This window comes from Triturus cristatus, chromosome 9 (assembly GCF_964204655.1).
Source record: "Triturus cristatus chromosome 9, aTriCri1.1, whole genome shotgun sequence".
Lineage (NCBI taxonomy): Eukaryota > Metazoa > Chordata > Amphibia > Caudata > Salamandridae > Triturus > Triturus cristatus.
This window is the reverse complement of record NC_140592.1, coordinates 135,732,565-135,751,827: the sequence shown is the minus strand read 5'-3', so window position 1 is coordinate 135,751,827 and position 19,263 is coordinate 135,732,565. Positions and strand designations below refer to the sequence as shown.

Below are 19,263 nucleotides of genomic sequence, written 5' to 3'. Positions count from 1 at the left end.
TCACCATGTGGTATTGCAGCAAGCAGGGCGGAGTGGGGTCCTCAGTCCTATGCCTGGCAGCTCTGTGCCTCTGTAGTTGGTTGAAGCGTCAGGGCATTTCCCTGATCATGAACCACCTGCAGGGCCCTTGAATGCCACAGAAGATGAGCTTAGCAGGTGGCGTCAGATAGTCCACGAGTGGCATCTGCATAACCAGCTGCTGTATGGTATCGGCCGGCAATGGGGAGAACCCTAAATGGGTCTTTTTGTCACAGTTGAGAATGTGCATTGTTAGGAGTCTTGTGCAGTGGAATTTACAATCAAACACTTGCATCCCCACTGGAATGGAACACAGACTTTTGTGTGCCTTCCCGCTTCTGCCTTCCGTGTCCCAAGTTCTGAAAAGGATCCGAAACAACCCGGCCAAATCTACTCTAGTAGCTCCAGATTGGGCCAGGAGAGTTTGTTACTCCGAACTTCTTAGTATTGAGCATCTGTCCTGAGAGCAGGCTACCACTTTAGAAGAAAATTCTATTGCAGTAGCAAAGCAGGGTCCTCCAGCCGAATCTGCACCTCCATGCATAGAGAATGAGTGTTTGATCTTCCACCTGAAGTTGTGCAGTCATTCTTGCCACCAGACGTCCTTCCATGAACCCTGTTTGTGGTGGGCTCTGGAACACATTTGTGGCCTGGTGTGGCGTCTGCCAGACTGACCCTTTACAAGCAAGGCTGTTGGATTGTTTTACATTTTTTTTTTTCATCTTTGGCTCAGTAAGTCCTTGCACTATTAAAGATTACTATGCTTTATAAAAGTGTTTCTTAACCTTTTCATTTCTCTGGACTCACTTTGAATTGCTAATGGAAGCTGGGGACTGTGACCTAAACAATTTCTACACTATACTAAAATAAAGAAACCAGTATTAACTCAACAAACATGCAAAATATGAGATTTTTTTTGATTCACAAAGTGTACAAAATCGAACATTTAAGTTCAGTGTAAAAGTTGTATTTTTTCAGAATCTGTTTTTAATTTTTAAAGACTAAGCAGTATGCAGGATTCCAGGATAGTACTTTGTCTTTTTAACTCCTAATGCAGTCTCTTTTTGTCAGCTTATTTCATTGCTTCGATTGATGCCACCTGTCACGCATACTAGATTCTTCTTGCTGTACTTGCACTTGTCCCATCAATCGACCTAAGGATACCAACTTCATTGTTAGCCTTTACATTTACATTGCATTAAAATTGTCTATTTTCCTTTGTTATGTATATATACCTTATTAATTTGCTATTATTATTTATGTTCCTATATAGTCTCAGAACCCCTGAGTAGGTGTTGCAGATTTTAAAGTCAACCATTTAAATGTAAAGCATGTAACAATGATTCTTAAAACATATCAATATCAAATGTGTATTACCAAAACACATACGTCTTTAACTCCTTAAATGTACAGTAACTATAAATATGGTTACGTCAAAAGGAGATAAATCAAGACAAGTTGTAAGAAAAAAGCTTTATCACAGATAGTAGATCAGATATGGTAATACTGATTTCCTAACTAAGGTCTAGTGTGGTGAAAATATTATTTTAGAAAGGTATATAAGCTTGCTATTTTTTATTTGGCTCTTCAGCAGTGCTTGCCAGTCCAGTATTTATGTACCCCTTTGCAGGATAGATTTCTAAGACTATGGTTATTTTATCTGATTTAAAACTTCCTTTCCCTTACATCATGATGTTAACTGTATACTACTGTCGTGCTCAAAATTACTCCTTTTTTTTTCTACAGCGCACTATTATGGGAAGAAAAAATGTAAGAGACTAGGAAGGCCTCCCGGTGCACACAGCCACTTTGACATAGGCATAAAGAAACCTGGCAAAAAAAGGAAAAGGCGCAAGCACTTCTTTGTACACAAAAAGAAGCGTTCTTCTGCTTCTGTGGATACCACACCAGCAGGATCTCTTCAGGTATTTTGGTCTTTTATGACATTCATGCACAAAAGAGTTTCATTCAATACCACATAAATTGCATCTAATCGTGTTTTTCAGTATAACGTTGATTCATCTTCTGAAGAGTAGGCAATCAGGGTGCATACAATGCAACTATGACTAGCTACACTCCTGACTTGTATGTGTACTTGGTGTAGTATAGTTTGAATAACTTACCTATGTACAACTTATTTTTGTTCTCAACAAGGAAGAGAGCTTAACAGAGATTAATGGGCAGTACCAAATGGAATGTATGCTTATCCTGCCCTCTTGTCTTCCTGCTTCCATTTATTACATATGAGTATGTCCCTAGGACTTCCACCTGAAGGATAACATGGATGAAAAGATGGTAGACGGCCCAACAGAAACAGATGCAATAACTTCGAATTTATTCTGTTGACGAACGAGTGACATCTAATGTCAACAGCAGATAACACAGACCAACTCACCTTACAGGACACCTTGGTCTGAGACAAACAAGCTATAATAATACTAAAATCTAGAGGCAGAGGCCCAGAGAATAGACTAATTTCTAATTTCTAATTTCAAACATTTATAGAGCGCAGCGTACACCGAACGGTTTCTTGGCGCTAGTGGAGGGTATTGGCAGCAGAGGCAAAAAAGGAGCCTATGGGAGAGCAGGGGGGGAGGTTAAACCGGAAAGGCCTGTTTAAACAGGAACGTTTTTAGTTCCTTGCGGAAGGGCACATAATGGGTAGCCGCTCGGAGATGGTCAGGGAGGGAATTCCAGAGAGTGGGGGCCAAGGTAGAGAAGTTGGTCCCTCCCCACTTTTTACGTCTGAAGCGTGGGATTTGAAGGAGGGACTTGGAAGAAGAGCGAAGTTCTCTGGTGGGAACATATTCTTTTATTAAAGAAGAAATAAAGGCGGGGGCAGTGCCTTGGCGGGCCTGGAAAACCGTGCATGCGGTTTTAAAAAGGGAGCGTTCCTTGACAGGGAGCCAGTGGAGCTCCCTGAGAAGGGGTGTGGAGTGGTGATAGCGTGGGAGACCAAAAACCAACCGAGCAGCCTGGTTTTGGACCATCTGAAGCCTCCTCAGGCTGTATGCTGGTATGCCGTTGTAAAGGGCATTGGCGTAGTCCAGCCGAGATATTACCAAAGCGGCCATGATCATTTTGAGTGCCTGGGGGGAAAAGAAGCGAGAGACAGTGCGGATAGTTCGGAGGGTGAGGAAGCAGGAGGAGACTACAGAGCTGATTTGAGATTGGAGGGTGAGCTGATTGTTCATTTTGACCCCCAATGTTTTGACCGTGGTAGAGGGAGTGGGGGCGGGACCAAGAGAGGAGGGCCAGAAAATAGAGTTCCAGGGACTGGAAGAACCCCCGGTGAGAACCAACTCGGTTTTATCCGGGTTCAACTTGAGATGGTTGTGGTTCATCCAGTCCCTGATGAATGTCATGGTGGACTGGAAGCTAGAAACAGAGGCGGGAGAGGAGGATAAGTCAAAGATGAGCTGGAGGTCATCCGCGTAATTGTACACGGTAACCTCCAGCTGCTGGAGGGCGAAAATGAGGGAAGATATATAGAGATTGAAAAGTAAGGGAGACAAAGAGGAACCCTGGGGAACACCACAAGTGACGGGGAGTGGGGTGGTTGTGAAGTCACCCAGCCGGACCGCCTGGGTACGGTCCCTCAGGAAGGAGGAGAGCCACACCAGGGCTGATCCTTCAATTCCAGCCGCCTTGGCACGGGACAGTAATATGGTATGATCCACCGTGTCAAATGCGGCGGAGAGATCGAGGAGTACCAGCGCCTGGTGTTTGTTGTGATCCATACCCTTCCTGAGGTTGTCAAGGACTGATACCACGACTGATTCAGTCGAATGCCTTGGTCGGAAGCCAGCCTGGCGGGAGGCCAGACCCCCGTTAGCCTCTACGTGGGCGCTGAATACCGCGGTGACATGGCGCTCCAGCACCTTGCCCAGATAGGGCAGCAGGGAAATGGGGCGATAATTGGCTGAGATGGACGGGTCAGCGCCAGGCTTCTTTAAGATGGGTAGTATGGTAGCTGATTTGAGCGCGGGGGTCATTGCTCCCTGCGCCAGAGAACTATTGAGGAAGGTGATGGGGGGTTCAGGGCAGGAGGAGTAAATTTGTTGCAGGATTCGCGCCGGACAGATGTCTGCCGGGGAACCAGACTTAACTTTGGGGAGTATCTCCAAAAATACTTCCTCAGTGAGAGGAGGGATAGAGGTAAGATGATTTTGGACGATAGGGGGAGAAGAATCAACAAAGGCAGACGAGGGGGGGGGGATGTTGGCCTTGATGGTAGCGATCTTGTCAAGAAAATAAGTGTTGATTTGGTTGCAGAGAGGCTGGGATGGGGGGATTTGAGGTGAAACTCTGTCGGAATAGGCCAGGTCATTCACTATACCGAAGATTTCCCTGGGTTTATTCTCAGCTGACATTATTTTTAATGAAAAATAAGAGGTTTTGGCAGCGAGAATTGCAGTCTTGTATTCGGCAAGTGATGTAAGGTAGAGGGTTTTGGATAAAGGGCCATAATTTTTTCTCCAGTGCCTCTCTGCCTGTCGAACAGATAGTTTTAGCTCTTTTAGATGGTCATTGAACCACCTGTTCGAATCCTTGGGTCGCCGGACGGAAATGCGACGCAGGGGAGCCACTGAGTCACAACCTCTAGCTAACCAAGTGTTAATAGTGTTGGCTTGAGAGTCAGACGGAAGACCAGAAAGGGTCGGGATAGAATTCCGAAGGTGAGAGGTCAAAGTGGGAAAGTCAACTCTGTTCCAATTCCGCGCCCAGGTATTTTTGGCGTGTTGGACTTTGGATACCGGGTTGAGAGAGATTGAGAAAGAAATAAGGGCATGATCGGACCAGAGACAGGGGGAGACCGTCACCGGGGAAACAGGAAGGTTGAGGGACCAAACCTGGTCAAGTATGTGACCGTGAGAGTGAGTGGGAACAGAGATATGTGACACAAAATTCAGAGATAGAAGAGACTCCGTGAATTCTTTCGAGGCAGTGCACTCAGAAGGGTCCAAGGGCCAGTAGTTGAAATCCCCTAACACCAAGACCGAAGCGTAATTAACCACCATATTGGCCAGCATGTCTTGAAATGCCGGCAAAAACAGAGGAGAAGACTGGGGAGGGCGGTACATAAGAAGACAAGTAATAGGGGGGGAGAAGACGGGGGAACGGACTAGAAGGAATTCAGTGGAGGGAATGGGGGAAGAGGGAAGGGTTTGAAAATACAGTTCCGACCGGGCAATTAACGCCACACCACCGCCTACCCTACCCGCCGGGCGGTCGGCGCGTATGGCGACGTAGGGAGGGGGAAGAGTAGCCAAGAGAATGGGAAGGAAGGAATCACAGAACCAGGTCTCGGTCAAGAGCAGTAAGTCAGGCCTCTCAGAATCGAGAAGGACAAAGAGCTCATGATGGTGCTTGACCGCTGACCTGGTGTTGAGTAAGAGAACAGATAATGATGGAGTAGAAGGAAGGGGGTCCGTCGGGGAAGGGCATTGTGGCGGAGGGGCGGGCAGGGAGGACTGTGAAGTGGGAATAGGGGAAGGGACAAGCCCTAGTGAGACAATATGCCTGCGGGCGGATTCTGAGAGTGGCCAGTGACCATGGAGGGCGGTAAGCTCATCAGAAGAATATGAAATAAAATTGGCATGGAGTCGTGCCCCTAGCCCCGTCCGGCCGCGGACGGGCGCAGACGGGCTTGCCTTAGGCGCGCCTTCGGCGCGCCAACGGCGCGCCCGCTGCGCACGTCCGCTGCGCGTTCTGTAGATGCACATTTGAAATAAACGACCTCAGGGGCGGGAAGAGGGCATGGCCAGAAGGTGGGCGTGGCCAACGGCGAGGGACGCCGGTGCAAGGGGTCACGTGAGCGCTAGATCCGCTCCGTGATACCCAAAGTGCAAAGTGCAGAGTAAAGTGTCTAAGCACAGTTAAAAACACATAAAATCACAGTAAACTCCCAAGCAGCATCTACTCCCGGCTTTTCGCCTCAGGAGACAACATACTTCTATCTAGGGACCGCAGGAGCCAAAGCCCTTGATGCCCTTGCCGACTGCCATCATAGGAAGAATAACAAACACTGCCCCTGAATAGGCCCTAACAATGAGAGACTGAACCTTACTGTTGATAGGGAGAGTAGCAGGCTATGTCCCCACCCCCAGCCAGGTGGTGGGGGAACGTGGTGGCAAATTAAAAGGTGCTTGGAAAAAGGAAGTGTGAAGAATTCATTAGTAACAGAAAATAAGCAGGGTTACATCTGTATAGTGAGGTAGTATCTCACTGCATAAGACTATTTGTAGACATGCTACAATAAGCTTTCATGTAGTGTCCAATGTATAATTAATACTAGAATATGTAGAGCTTCAAAAGCTTCTCGTTTAAAGAACCTATTTGTAACCATGTTCAAAATGATGTTAATAGAGTGGTCAATTAAAGGGCAATATGGCATTAATCAGAATTATAGAATGTGAACTACTTTACAATGATAATATTGCTTGTACCACGTGTCCTTAAGAAGAACGGTGCTAGGAAAGTTAAGTCATGGAAAATACAATAAATTCATTTAGAAACACTGGTTTTTGGGCAAAGCCAATGATTCCTGTAAGGAGCATACTATCGCAGAATAACTAATGCTATCGTTTATGCTCGATCAGGAGGATAATATATTAGGAAATACCTTTGAGATAAAGTTGTCAATATAAGAATACATTCACAAACAGTGTTGCTTTATTGGTTTCATATGTCAGTAAAATCAAGTTTGGTGCCTTTAGCTTGACTCTTCTGCCGAATAACTAAAGTGGCTGGTTGGGCTTTTCTAGCTTATGATTGAAATTTTTACGAACATCCTTTTGACGATACACATTATCATTCTTGGCACACATCTGCTGGTAGCTTCTATATGGACCAACCACATTGACAAATATCAGTGATTTACTCTTGTGATTGCTATTTCTCTACATACTTAACAGTCTTCAATATGTAAAACGTTTTGGAAATAACATTGTGGGGTGAATAGTGTCCAGTAGTGACAGAAACAATCAAATAACATGGCAGGAGAGAGTAATATGAATAAACCAGAAACATTACGTTAGGAAAATCTTTCTACCAAGGGCTACATTGCCTGCAGAACACTACTGCAAAGCAATCCCATGCCTGGGTAATGATGTGATCCAGCGAAAGGTTATAATAGTATTGTTTATTTTATCTCTTACTTCTGCTACTTACTCATTTATCCCGCTAACCGTACTGGACCCTCTACAGTTAAGACGGATCAAAGCATCAATCAATCAATCACGTGTTTGTTAAGCACGATTACTCACCCATAAGGTTCTCAAGGCACTGGGGAGGAGGAGAGGTGCAGGTTCTAGTCCAGAGCCAAGTTTTGAGGTTTTTCATGAAGATGGGGAGTGATGTCTGTCGTTTGTCTGTAAGCATTACCCTTACCACAAAGGCAAATGGTCCTTTGATAGATCTTTCTCAGCCGATAGGAGGAGTGTGAATTAGGATGTCCAAAGCACGACATTAGTCACCCAGTGAGGACCATTAAATGGTGACCAACTCACAAGTTCGAGATCAGGTTCAAATACACCATTCTCAGGACCATGCCATAGAAATAAAGTATCACAATGGGAAAACCCAGGATGGTTAAAATAGTCGTCAGATACAAGATTACAGATTCCTACCATAAATAAAGGCAGAAGAATGGTTCATTTCTCTAGCAGCATTTAAAGGTTCTAAAGCAAAAAGGAATCGAATTAAAATCCCCTAAGGGCTAGTCCATAAACATGAGCAAAAATTGGAAATAAGGAAAAAATAATATAGTTCAGCAAATAAGGATTCCAGCTCACTGCTTAAGGCAGCAGTGTCAGTAAAAAAAGCAGTTCAAATTGAGACATCCGGATGGTTTGTAAAATCATAGAAAAAGCATTTTAGTCCTCTTGCATAGAAAAGAAAAATGACGTATAGTACGTCTTCCAGAGAACAAAAAAATAATTGCGTTGTGTCAGAGAATGAAAAGGTATGGCGTCGCTCCTCCTTTGGGGTTTCTTCTTTTATAGTCTTTATGATGCTTCAGTGATGTAATGTCAGTCCACTAGTCAATCCATTGCATGACTAGTTTACTTATGAAAAACACTAAATACAATTTTGTTATTCCGGCATACTTTCCATTGCTGATCATGAGAAAGAACTGGCTTTTCGGGCCCCACAGGTTTGTCAACGGTAAGAAGTTTACATTGTAAAAGTCTGACATCGGGTTACAGTTCACTTTCCCACCAAACTATTCCACAGTGAACTCTAAAAGAATATCCTTTAAACGTACGATAATACAAGTACAGAATAAATAAGGCAATATTTGCAGAAATGTCAAGGAACTATTGTTTTGACTAAGGGGACAAATGCATCTTTAGGAAAGAACACATTTAACAGGCCCAAAAATACATATGTCGGCTTTAAATAAATTCAACTTAATTAGAAACAATACAATGCCTTAAATCATCATTTCAAAATAAGAGAAAAATAGTAATGCTTCACCAATGTATTATTACACGAAAATTATTGACATTAATATGGACTACTGCCTCAACTTTCAACATCCAAACATATAAATTATTCTTACAAATCATTTTACTAAAATCGTTTCTTGTTTTCTATAACCATTATAGTCTCTGCTGTTCCATTTGTAAATGTCAGCTTCCTAACTAATTTTAATCACATAATTGTACCTCAATCTATTCATGATGCATTTCAATGTAAGGTAATAGAAATGCTAACCCACACTATGAGAATTATTAGTTTCACCAGTAAATTAATAATAAGACATAATTTTCATAAGTAATCTTGTTATGGAAACCTATTTATAAGCATTATAATCAGTTAGCAATGAATTTCTCTTGTTCTAATACTTTCAAGCACACTTTAACGGTGCTGTTACTTCACTTGTCTCAACTGCTGTGTCACTTTATTTAATATGTACAATGTGCACATTCAGGTTTCTGTGTCTAAAATCGGTAAATGTGCTGTGTAATTCTTTTAAAAAAAATATTTAGCATCATCAGATGCTATAAATTAATATTGTCCCACAGAAATACTACTTCATAGGGATAACATGCTAGATTAAGGCTGTCCCAGGATAGTTTTTAGAGCATGATTCCAAACAATGTCAACCTGTGACAATACTAACAAAGGGCATCGCTGGCCCAACGGAATGCAACCATAGTTTCTGAGATATATATATATATTTATACATGTTTCTTGGTGTACCTTGACGTACTCATGTAAACTGTTTGGTTCTATGTAAAGCACTTAATAATTGCATGGTGACAAGGCGCTTCATAAAAACTTAAAAAAATAAATAATAATCCTAAAGGAATACTTTTCTAAGGGATGTTTAGGTCTGTATTCCTATATCGAATTTTTTGCGGTTAGTAAGGACGTGACTACTCTCCAGATGGACCTTACTCCCAATGTGGGCCTTGTTATATGTGAGGTTTTTAGTAAACTCCTCATTGTATCATCCTCTCTTGTAGAACCTCACCTTTACCATAGTGACAGTGCATTCCACAAGATACCTATGATTTTTGCTCAGTGTTGGTATCTGTGGAACTGATGACTTTCCCTTGCAGCGCTGTCACGAGAATGCAAACCAATATAAACTACATGGATGGAGAATGCTGTCTCTTGGTATACATTTACAAGAATGTACTGCCCATAGGAATTCTGATGTTCAGCAAAGTACAATGGCAGGACAGCAGGATCCTTATTTAGTTGTGGTCCCAAGTGTATTGTGGTACAGTGTAGAGTGATATGATACCAGAATATCAGTTGACAAAAATATTGTGTCCTTAATATTTCCAAACATATTGACCCATTAGAGTTAATGATGGAAACGCAACACCCAGTGGGACAATATTTGTTAAACAACATTTAGGACAGAATATTTTGTCTGACAATATTTTTGGCTTTGATATGCTGACATACAACCATTGGGGTTTAGCAGTGTGCCATTTAGTCTTCGCTCTGCTAGTACGCACATGTACTGTATGGTGTGCCAACAGCTATGATGCAAGGAAGGAAGTGGCCATTGCTTCTGTGATAAATGTAAGTGGTAATGAGGGATGCTGAAGACATACTCTGCAGCACTGAAGGGTAAATAACAAATTGCTACTGATGTGGGGGAGACTTGTTGTGCACTCCAGGGGGCCTATAGGGGACAGCTGAGACATTTTCCATCAAGTAAAATATGCTGCTAAAAGAGCAACTATTTATGGAAACAATTGGTCCTTCAAACATGTATAAGTAAGAGAACAATGAATATAGACCAGAATCTGTGCTATATTAGGTAGAAATGTCCATCCGGACATGTAGATTTAATATTTTAAATCGTAGTCATTCAAAATCCAAGAGAGCGTAATAGAGTGGGACAAAGTCCTGTATCCTTCAACAAACAACAATTAAGGACAATCACATATATACAGACATTTTTTAGGCAAAACAAACAAGCTTAACGCCAATGCAGATAAGAGAGGCAAGCTTTTTAGGAACTAAACAGAAATGCACTGGCTTTAACACATGAGTTTAACGTGCATGCTGTTTAAAAGAGTCAACGACGTTTCGATCTATACCAAGATACATAGATCATCATCAGGACGAGAGTTATGGCAAGCCTGAAACACACACTGCCTGGTTAGCGAGTGCGGGGAGAAGGGGATCCGAGGGTAAGGGTAGAGGTAGCGGTTGCTAACTGTTTAAAATTGCAAGGTATAATTCCATTGCGTGGAGGAAAGGCGGCGCCGGTGGAGCAGGAAATCCCGGCGAAGGCGTCCGCGGCAGTTCAAGGCACTTGCCGATCACAAGTGAGTCGTTAGGTGTTCTGAATCGAAATGAGCAGGATCGCTAGTCACACGCTAAAAGAGCAACAGCCTGAACATGTTCTGAAGACCTTTATAGACTCCGCTGAGTAACGTTTTGTCGTGTAGTTCCGAACAATACATAGGATCTGCTTTTTTATAGACAACATAAACTAAGGTATTGGTGTCTAGACTGATTGCAGGCACCACCAAAGGATATGTCAGCCTTTAGACCAGCTAGCTCACAGTGCCACCATTATCCCCCTAACCTTACCACGTAGCGAATAGTTTCTGGCAACTATCGAACATGACAACCCTTGATCCGTCGGGGATCGTGGAAACAGTACAGCACTTTTCGCTCAGTCAAACTTCCTCACTTTGTCTCAGAGAGATACACATTAATAAACTATAGGGACGTTTTCAATAAGCATTTATTGAAGCCGCGCCATTCTATTATAAAACATTTTTGCTGCGACAATCAATCAAAAACAGGTGCTTATGATTACAAGCACCAACAGAGTAAATAAAAGGTAGAATTCTACCATGGTGCTAAAACTGTGAATATATGCAGGCATATAGACACATGGCAGTAATCGAGCATACTCCTAAGATGCAAACCCTATCTAAGTGTACCTAGTATGTTTGTGGGTGTAAAGCCAAGATTCCCCTATGGAAGAGCCAACCCCATTACCTGATGGGAGAGAACAAAGGACCCTGTCTTGGTCCCAAGTTGGGCACCCCACAAGTGATGACAGACTACTGCGTGCTGGAGCTTCTGCGAGCAGGGTCCCCAGCGTCTTGTGTCAGCGTGGAAGCTCCTCCACTCTTATCTAGTGTTGGTATGAGTCTTTTATACCATAACAATAGCCTCGGGGTTCCTTACATAATCAATATGTTGTGAGTGTGATTATGCAAATGAGCCTAGAACAATACCTGCGATTATGCTAAGCAGTTCTTTTACGCCCTAGGATGAAGATGACCATGACTTTTAAACGGAGTATGTTCATGCTGTTACGTGCGTCATATGCAGGGACTTTTCTAAGAATCCTCACTCATAATAAATGATGCTATTTTCAAGGAACCTGATCGACATTTATTCAGCACATAACTGGGTAAAAGGTCAGTGTCAAGAACAGTTATGCAGAGCAACGTAGGACAGATGTAGGTAAAAGGTTGTGTAGCTAGCTAGGCCTAGTTTGTGGTACAGTGGGGTTCATAACAGTTCAGCTGTCACTAAACTCCTTAGTCTGATGGGAGGCTTTACTTTGGAGAAAGACCCACACTTTCACAGATATGAAAGGTAAATTAGGATCCCATAAAGGATCTGTTGGTTTAATTGATAATTAACGCACTTTGTGCGAGGACAGTAGCTTTCTGCATCACTAAGGCGGAGGTCTCGTCTAGCACCACAAGACCAGTAAACAGGTGTTTTATTTTTCTAAGGTGAATACACGTACATCAGTGTAACGAGGGATCAGTATATTGTAGAGTACACTCTTTGATCATTCACAAACATCTTCTAGCTTTCCATTTCATCACCTTAATGAGCATTTCAAAAGGTTTCAGTGTTAATGTAGTGTTAGTAGAATTTCATTACTTTCGTAATAAAAGAAATACTTTGCATTTTTATTGGTTTCAGCTTGTTAGTTTATTGTTAAATATTTATACACTTGCAAATAAGGTTCTGAAAGTGTGGGATGCATTTGAGGTGCAATGGTTTCTGGAAGAAGGAATTCCCATCTTCCTTTAGCCTCTGCCCTCAAGTGAAGACCTCTAGTCAAAGTAATGTGGCCTTGTCCTGAAGATCACATCTTGATCATCAACACAGGGTGAGCCCACAAATGCTGAGGTTTCATTTAGAGCATGCCATAAAAAATAGACCTTGATACATCAAAAGGCTGTCGGTGCTGGAAGTGACAACCGGCTCCCATTGGTCCCCTATGAAATGAAATGAAAAGTGTGGCTTATATAGCGCGACTGTCACTCCTAACGGAGTCTCCTGGCGCTGCAGATAACTAAGAACGACGGTAACAATGTAGACTAAATCAGGGCCAAGGAGCAAACATCTGTTATTCCAAAGATCCAAGTCTTTAGGGATCTTCTAAACAGCATTTCTTGTTCCATCGCTCTTAGTTCCTTTGGCAGGCTATTCCACGCCTTTGCACCCAAGACCGTTGCTGATTTCCCTCCTTTAGTTGACATTTTGAAACCAGTTACGGTAAGTAGATTTGCAGAGCTAGATCTGAGTGTCCTTGTTGTGATATAAGGTTTGAATCTTTCGGAAAGATAAGCAGGACCCAAACAGCGAGATGCTCTGAAGGTTGTCAACAATAGTTTGAACAAAATTCTTTTGTGGATCGGAAGCCAATGCAGAGTCTTCAAAGCGGCAGAGGCAGACGCTCTACGTGGAAGCCCTAGGACCAATCTGGCCGCCGCATGCTGAACTACTTGAAGTTTCCTCAGGGAGGCTTTATTCATCCCTGCCAGGAGGCTATTACAGTAGTCTTGCCGCGATAGTATAAGAGCCACTGTTACCGTTTTCCTTGCTGCAGGCGGAATTAGATTGAAAAAAAATGTCAATGTTTTAATGAGGCCAAAACAAGTCCCTGTCAGTTTTAGAACATGAGGTTTGAATGAAAGAGAAGAGTCAAACCATACTCCCAGATTTTTTGCGACCTCTACCATTGAAGGGGGGGCTGCGGTGTCATCTGGTCACCAGGCCTTAGGTTGGAGAAAAAAAAAATTCCGATATGAAGGATTTCTGTTTTATCAGTGTTACAGCAGAGATGGTTGTTTTTCATCCATTTGATGACTGCCGTAAAATAAGCCTTAACTTTTTCTTCGGCTTTCGTAGATTTCTCTTCCAAAGACAAAATCAGTTGGGTATTATCAGCATAGGATGTAATTTCGATCCCAAAGGTCGAGATCAATGAGATGAGTGGAGCCATATATATATTAAACAGGAGAGGACTAAGAGAAGCCCCCTGTGGGACACCCGTAGATATGTTACGTTCAGATGATAAAAAGGAGCCCAGAGAGACAACCTGCTTTCTATTTGACAGGAAGGATGTAATCCATGCCAGTGCAAGGTCAGAAATGCCACAAGATCTTAATCTGGCTAGCAGGATATCATGCGAGATGGTATCAAAAGCGGCAGACAGATCCAAAAGGATCAAGACTGCCTTCCTGCCACTATCCGTTATGAATTTTAGGGTGTCTGATATCTCGAGTAATGCTGATTCTGTCGAATGTTTTGGGCGAAATCCAGACTGTCGGGGATGAAAAATAGATGAAGACTCAGCAAAACTGGAGAGTTGTTTGTAGACTATTCTCTCTGTAATCTTACCCAAAATTGGTAGCAGGGATATAGGCCTATAGTTAGACAGATTAGATGGTTCAACATTCAGTTTTTTCTTAAGGGGCTTCACGATAGCAAATTTCCATTCGTCAGGTACTATGCCCAAGGCTAGGGAGGAATTCACGATTTTATTGATCAGCGGATTCACGACATCAATGATATGATGTAAAAAAGTTGGGGGACATGCGTCCAATGGAGAACCTGATTTACAGGCTAATATAGCCTCTTTCGTTTGAGTTAATGAGGCAATTTGAAATGCTTGAAGGGCGGAACTGTCCATTCTATGGTCTAATACCTTTCCATCGGAGAAGTCCTAAGGTCTGTAAGTCTCAAAATTCCTTTGAATGCTCTTAATCTTGTTTTCAAAGTATAAGTGATGGAGGGATCTCGGAGTGTAAAGCTTTGGGATCTGTGAAAGATTTTACGATTTTAAATATTTCTTTTTGATTATGCTTTGCCATAGTGATTCGATTGTGGAAATATTCTTTTTTTGCGGCTTTGATAGCCAAATGATATTGTTTCCTAAATGATTTAAAAACTTGCAGATTAGTTACTTCATATCCCCTTTGCCACTTGCGTTCAAGTTGTTTACAATGCAGATGGAGATCCGCCAGATCTTTTGAGAACCAGGGATCATTGTGGTTTTTCCTTTTGGTCGTACGAGTACCGCACTTTAGGGGGATCTAGTTTGTTCCCTATAGATGTTAACCAGTTATGAAATCTGATCGAGTCCTCTCCCGGTTCCCCTATGAGTGTTGGAACCGTGTCTTGAGCTGTTGCTAATAAGAAAGGATTAGAGACTAAATACTGTCATTTCCGCCTGGGTGCACCCGTAGTGTTACTGTTACTTGTGCCTACACCGACCTTTTACTATCAGGCCACTATTGGCCCCTAATGACATTATAGGGTTGGCCCAATGTCCCACCATTATCCCTATAACAGCCTGCATTTTCCTGAAGATAAAGTACTTTATTTTCCTGGCTTTGCCGTCTTGATCCCTGAGAAACCATGTATCAAGTGCAGCTTTAGGGTTAAAATGGGAAGCAAAGTGGTGACAGCTGTTGCCCCTGATTGCCACTGTTTGAAATCCATGCATATAACATGATCTCCAGCAGAACATGACACCTCTCAGGGAAGTCATTGCAGTTTCATTTACAGCTTTAGCTGCACTATGTGGAACAACTTACAATTGCATTATGTTTTTAAGAATAAATCAATTACTGTATACAACCACGTTTTAAGTTACTCAAAAATCAAAATCTAAATGAAAAAATATTCAATTCCATTTAAATGTCCTAATGAGAAATCATGTGCGTGTTATTGCAGAGTTAGGCTACTTATGAATGCTTATACAGCACTGCAGATATCAAAATTCACTTTTTATGTCCTCTTGAGAAAGACCTTGAATGGATTAAAATTTCACATTTAGATTTAATGGGGAGCGAGCAATCTGCTCATTGCAGCTTATGAATCATTCTTCTAATATTGCTATGACTTTTTTTCTTTTGATTGTTTTCATAAAATAAATATTTATATTAGATTCTCCTCTGCATTAGATGCCTGCATCTTATTTATTTATTTATTGAAGGTGAATATGCACCTGAGACCAAGCCGCAGAGGCAAAACATAATCTCTTCACAAGAAACACACAGTAAAGCATATTAACAGTAACCATAGACAGAAATCATGTACATTAACAACATTACAGGCATCACTGTAACTAGATTGTTTTGGTGCAGTTTGACCATGGTTTTAGGGTCTTTCAAAATGGCAGCAGATTAGGGTTTTGGTGACTTGCAGATTAGGGATCAGTCTTAGATTGTCTTGGAGTTGATTCTAGATTCATGGGGCTTGGCGGAAAAATGTCTCGTACATTGTTTGTATCTTTGATTTTCATTGGAAGAAAACATGCCAACATGTGTAAAAATAGTAAAGAACAAACATTGATCCTGCGGTGTAAAAAATAGGCATAGTTGACAGGAGCGCTAGGTGGCGCCTGACCGGCATGGCCGCCTTTCAGTGAGGCTCCCGGTGCCGGACCCCACTAGTCCTTCTAGATCCGCCCTGAACCGCCCTGGCTGGCCCGATCCGGGCGCTACGGCTGGCGTAGCTGTCCTGCTGTTCCGGGCCCGGACCTGGAGGGCCGTTGTCCCAGCGGGGCCGGAATAGACGCCCCGGAGCCAGAGCGGCGGCGGAAGGCAGCGAGAGTGGAGCTGCGGCGCGGGCAGACTCCAAATTGAGCCCGCGGCGCCCACGAGGGGCGTAGGCCCGATCCTGCCGGCGGCAGGGAGAAGACGGGCACACGGCCGCCGCGGGCCCTGACGTGGGCGGAGAGGCAGGGCTCCGGTCTGGTGGCGGCCCGTGGGGGCCCAGGACGCATGAGGCTGACCCCCGGAGGAGAGACAATGCGGTGGGGCAGGCGGTGAGTGCGGCTGTGGGGGAGACATCGCTGGAGCCTGTCCGGGCTGCTGTGGGGGCCGGGTGCAGTGGGGAGACCCCCCCCCATCGGGCCGGGTGTCGGCGGCCGGGGATCGGGCCCCCCCCTCCTCCTCCTGTCTGCAGTGCTGGCGCTGGACCCGTCTGGCTGAGGCTGCCTGGGTGATCTGGTGACGTGGGGTCCCCTTCTGGGTTCGGGCCGCGGACCGGCGGTCGGGGGGGCGTGGCCTTCCCCCCCCCCCCCCCCCCCCCCTCCCTTCCCCAGTGCTCCGAGGTTGGCCTTGACTGGGGACGCAGTGATCGGGACCCCTGAGGAAGAGGTCCGAATTGTGTTGCCGCCCCCTTTGAAGTTGGACGCCGACCGGGCTGGCGAGAGGCTCCCGGAGAGGGGCCATCGGCGCGCGGACGAGCATTCATCGGGGCCTTGAAGGCCTGTCGCACGCGAGGGAGTCGGTGGGCGTTGGGTCGGCCCGGGGCCCTGAACTGAGTTGCGGAGCCTCGCCTTGCCCGTGGAAGGCTGCGGGCGCTGCTGTGGCACTGAGCTCCGGGAGGTGACCGGCTGCCCTGTTGAGAGGCCCGCGGAGGATCGCGCTGGGGCTCTGGAGGGGCCTGGCCTTCTCCCTACACGGGGTGCCCTGACTGTACCTCCTTCTGCCCTCACTTCGCCTCGCCGGCACTCGTGGACGTCCTAGAGGTGCATTCCCCGCCCGTTTTCCGGCCCCACTGACCTCCGCGTCCAGGGTGTCCTCACCATGGGTAAAGACAAGACAGCCAAACAGACACCCATGGCTACCCAAACCAAGATGGACCAATTCACAACCTCCGAGAGGGGGTCAGGCCCTACCGGCGAGCCGGCCCCCGCTACCGACCTTGCGGCCATCTTGCAGGCCATAAATTCGTCCCGCGCCTCCCTGGAGGGCATGGTGGGAGAAGTCAAGGTAGATGTCGCTCTCCTCCGGCAGGACTTGCGGAACGCTACCGCCCGCATCTCGGAGGCCGAATCCAGAATATCCACCGCAGAGGAGGATATCCGTCACCTGCAGGACCAAGTCCGAGAACTGACCACCCACTCCAAGGAACTACACCGCCGGGTCGAAGACGCAGAAAACCTTGGGATTCCCGGAGGGGGTCGAATCGGGCCGTGCAGACGACTTTATGGAACGATGGTTCCGATCCTGGATGCCGGTGGACAGCCTGTCCGCCTCGTTCGTGGTGGAGAGGGCCCACCTCTCCCTGGCCCCCGGGCCTCCCCCCCCCTCCCGGCCCTTCATCCTCAAGATCCTCAATTTCCGGGACAGAGATGCCATTCTTCGCGAGGCCCGGCGCACGGACACCCTCAAATACCAAAATCATACGATCATGGTCTTCCCGGACTACACTCGTGAAGTCCAGGAACTGCGACGATCCTATACGGAGGTGAAACAGAAGTTGCGCTCCCTGGGCCTTCAATACCAGCTGCAGTTCCCGGCCCGCCTTCGGGTCATCTTCCAACACAAGACACTATTTTTCGACACGCCACGAGCGGCCTGGTCCTGGCTAACGGAAGAGCACTCCTTGCATCGCTCTGGACGCGGATCACCTGTGGGCGGGCGGGGGGGAGGGGAATGCCCCGGTCATCGAGGCCCCGCCGGCGGCGCCGCACGCTGCCACGGGAGCGCACAGCAGGAGAGGCGGTCATCACACGCTCCAGGGGGCGGCCGTGCCGGGGGTCGAGGGCCTCTTCTGTCTCTTCGGCTGCACCCGCCAGCCCAGCGGCGATCGGGCGGCGGGCCGGGTCACCCCAACTGACGGATTCCGCGGCCCGGCCTGCCGTGCTTATGGACACCTCGGACCTTTCCCGCAGCCCGACCATTTGACATTCATCTGCTGTCTGTGTTTGGTTGGGGGGGGGAGGGGCGGGTCCCCTCCGTGTTGCTGGTACTCGGGACTGGGCTGGTGTGCTCCGCTGTGTTTGTTGCTCTCGGCCAGGGCGGGTGAATCAGGCTTGTTTTCTGCTGTCTCAGGGGTCCACTAGTGCTCAAGCCCGAGCGTTTTATCTTGGTGGTTGTTCTATTTCGTTAGGGCGACAGATGCTTCTGTTTTCGAAGTATAGGGTGGGGGTTTGGGGTTGGTTTGGGGCTGGTTCTTCCTCCTGGGGAGAGTTTTGTTGGTGGGGGGTGACTCCCTCTTTGTTGTTGTTCCAAGGCATCATGTGACCTTTGACCTGCTCTCCTGCTTGATGTCCCGCTGTCCCTCCTCTCCGGGGGCTCGCGCAGCCGCGCCTCCATTGACCCCTTCTCCTGTCCACGACCATGGCTGATCCGCTCGTTCCTAAGGCCGCCATGTGCGTACTGTCCTGGAATGTTAATGGCCTGTTAGATCGCTTTAAACGCATGGCGGTCCTTAAATATGCACAACGTGCGGAGATTGATGTTCTCCTTCTCCAGGAGACCCATCTTCTCTGCAATAAATGCCCCTTTCTCACCCGTTATGGCTATGATAGGGTGTGGCACTCCGGTTTTACGAGGGGATCCCGGGGGGTGGCTATCTTGCTCCGCAGGTCCTTTCCCTTTGTCTTGACCCAGGTGCACTTGGACCCCCAGGGCATGGTGGTGGCGGTTTGTGGTACTCTTGAGGGGCGACCCCTCACCTTGCTGTCCCTTTATGCGGCACCAA

At 45.9% G+C, this 19,263-nt stretch overlaps 1 protein-coding gene across 2 annotated transcripts in view; it reads left to right on the top strand.

Annotated features, from left to right (window-relative positions):
* The window catches only part of SFMBT1 (Scm like with four mbt domains 1), a 482,765-nt gene that overhangs the window by 422,337 nt on the left and 41,165 nt on the right, over positions 1-19,263 (top strand). For both annotated transcript variants that reach the window (XM_085624542.1, XM_085624541.1), the window contains one exon: positions 1,765-1,943. In XM_085624542.1, coding sequence (XP_085480668.1) covers positions 1,765-1,943 — 179 coding nt within the window. The remainder of the gene's footprint in view (positions 1-1,764; positions 1,944-19,263) is intronic.